This window comes from Grammomys surdaster, unplaced genomic scaffold (genome assembly GCF_004785775.1).
Source record: "Grammomys surdaster isolate TR1022 unplaced genomic scaffold, NIH_TR_1.0 280, whole genome shotgun sequence".
Classification (NCBI taxonomy): Eukaryota; Metazoa; Chordata; class Mammalia; order Rodentia; family Muridae; genus Grammomys; species Grammomys surdaster.
Genome location: NW_021604721.1, coordinates 1,142,269 through 1,144,271, shown reverse-complemented (window position 1 = coordinate 1,144,271; position 2,003 = coordinate 1,142,269). Strand labels below are relative to the sequence as shown.

Here is a 2,003-nt window from a genome sequence, read left to right as displayed (position 1 = left end):
CCCTACAGCCCCATTTTATGGAAGCATTTTCTTAATTGAAGGTCGCTACTCTCAGATGACTTTAGCTTGTGTCAAGTTGACATGAAACTATCCAGCACAGTAACTTCATTTAGTATAATATATTCCACTTCAATTTTCTTGCAGCTTTCAGAATTTCATTTTCTTTATAGCTGAATAAAGTGTGTGTGTGTGTGTGTGTGTGTGTGTGTGAGAGAGAGAGAGAGAGAGAGAGAGAGAGAGAGAGAGAGAGAGAGAGAGAGAGAACATGTGGGCACACATCAAAGAATCAGTTATTAGCCCTGGAATTGCAGATCAGAAAACAGTGGTGCAGAAGATCTGGAAAGGAATCATCAGAGTAAATTATATGCAGCGAGGGCTCAAAGGGATAATTGATGTGCAGAGAAACCAGGCAATAGTGGTAGTGTGTCTATAGTCGTATGAAGAATTCACAGCAAGAGTTAGAAGAGTCAGACTATGTCAGGGTTTCCAAACAGAAATAAGGTCCACAGGCTGTAATTATCTAAGTTTTTTCTTTGCTAAGTTAGCCCAGGATGCACATTTTTTAATAGTATAAAATCCTCTCTCTCTCTCTCTCTCTCTCTCTCTCTCTCTCTCTCTCTCTCTCTCTCTCTCTCTCCCTCTCTCTCTCTCTCTCCCTCCCTCCTTTTAATCCTCAGATCCTGTGGTGAGTGGAAGGGTAAAATAAAATCACACCGCACTGAAGTGAAGCCAATTGCCTCCCATCTTTAGGACATCTTTAAGATCTTTAGGACAAAATAAAAAAAACCAAGTACAAAGCTAAAACAAAATCCTTTCCTACATTTAGAAGCAGGAAAGGACTATGATAAGTTCCTATACACTTATCACAGTCCACTTTTTCCTCTAGAGCTTCATGTAAGAGGTCCAAAGGAAATGCCCAGTCAGTAAGGTCTTCACCACACAAATTGGAGAACATGAGTTTGATTGACAGTACTTATTAAAGAACCCAACACAACAGCACATGCCTATAATCTCAACACAGGAGAGGCAGAGACCAAAGGATCACAGAGACTTCTACCTGGTTCAGAGAGTGACTATGTCTCAAAAAATAGTGGGGAGCAATTAAAGAAGAAAATCATCTTTGAGTTCTGTCCTCTGAATACTCACTCTTCCCCAATGAAGTTGCCAACTGTGGTGCATGCTGAGAAGCTCTCACTTGCTCACTGTGATGGTGGTGGGCTCCTATTCCTCTAGAGCCCTGAGCCCCAAGTAAGTCCTTTTTACTCAACATTGCGTTAGTCATTGTGTTTTGTCACAGCAAAAGAAAAGTAACTAAGGACAGCCATCAGTGGATCGCAGCCGCCAAAATGAAACTCAATCCCTTCATGACTTCTGACCGAAGCAAGAACCACAAATGGCATTTCAATGCACCTTCTCACATTTGGAGGAAGATCATGTCTTCCCCTCTTTCCAAAGAACTGAGACAGAAGTATAATGTTTGGTCTATGCCCATTCGAAAGGATGATGAAGTTCAGGTTGTTCAAGGACACTACAAAGGCCAGCAGATTGGCAAAGTGGTCCAAGTGTACAGGAAGAAATACGTCATCTACATTGAGCGAGTCCAGCGAGAGAAGGCTAACGGCACCACTGTGCATGTGGGCATCCACCCCAGCAAGGTGGTTATCACCAGGCTAAAGCTGGACAAGGACCGCAAGAAGATCCTGAGAGGAAAGCCAAGTCCCGGCAAGTAGGAAAGGAGAAGGGCAGATACAAGGAAGAAACGATCGAGAAGATGCAAGAGTAGAGACATCTCATGCAGGGCTTTCATTAAAGACTGCTTAAGTGAAAAAAAAAAGTAACTAAGACATACATACATTTAAATAAGTTAAAACTTATAGTATTCTAAAATTCAGTCCCATTGTTGGGCCAGCTGCCATTTGCTGTGGGTGAGATTTTGACTCTAGAAAACATGTAGACTCTTTTCTCTCCTAGCTGTAGGCAAGGGACTCTGGGTATTTTTCCTA

At 42.1% G+C, this 2,003-nt stretch overlaps 1 protein-coding gene across 1 annotated transcript; it reads left to right on the top strand.

Annotated features, from left to right (window-relative positions):
- Positions 1-1,346: 1,346 nt before the first annotated feature.
- On the top strand, positions 1,347-1,737 carry LOC114629364 (60S ribosomal protein L26-like). The gene has a single exon (XM_028777364.1). The coding sequence runs from the start codon at positions 1,347-1,349 to the stop codon at positions 1,728-1,730; it is 384 nt and encodes a 127-aa protein (XP_028633197.1). The 3' UTR covers positions 1,731-1,737.
- The last annotated feature ends 266 nt before the right edge of the window (positions 1,738-2,003 follow it).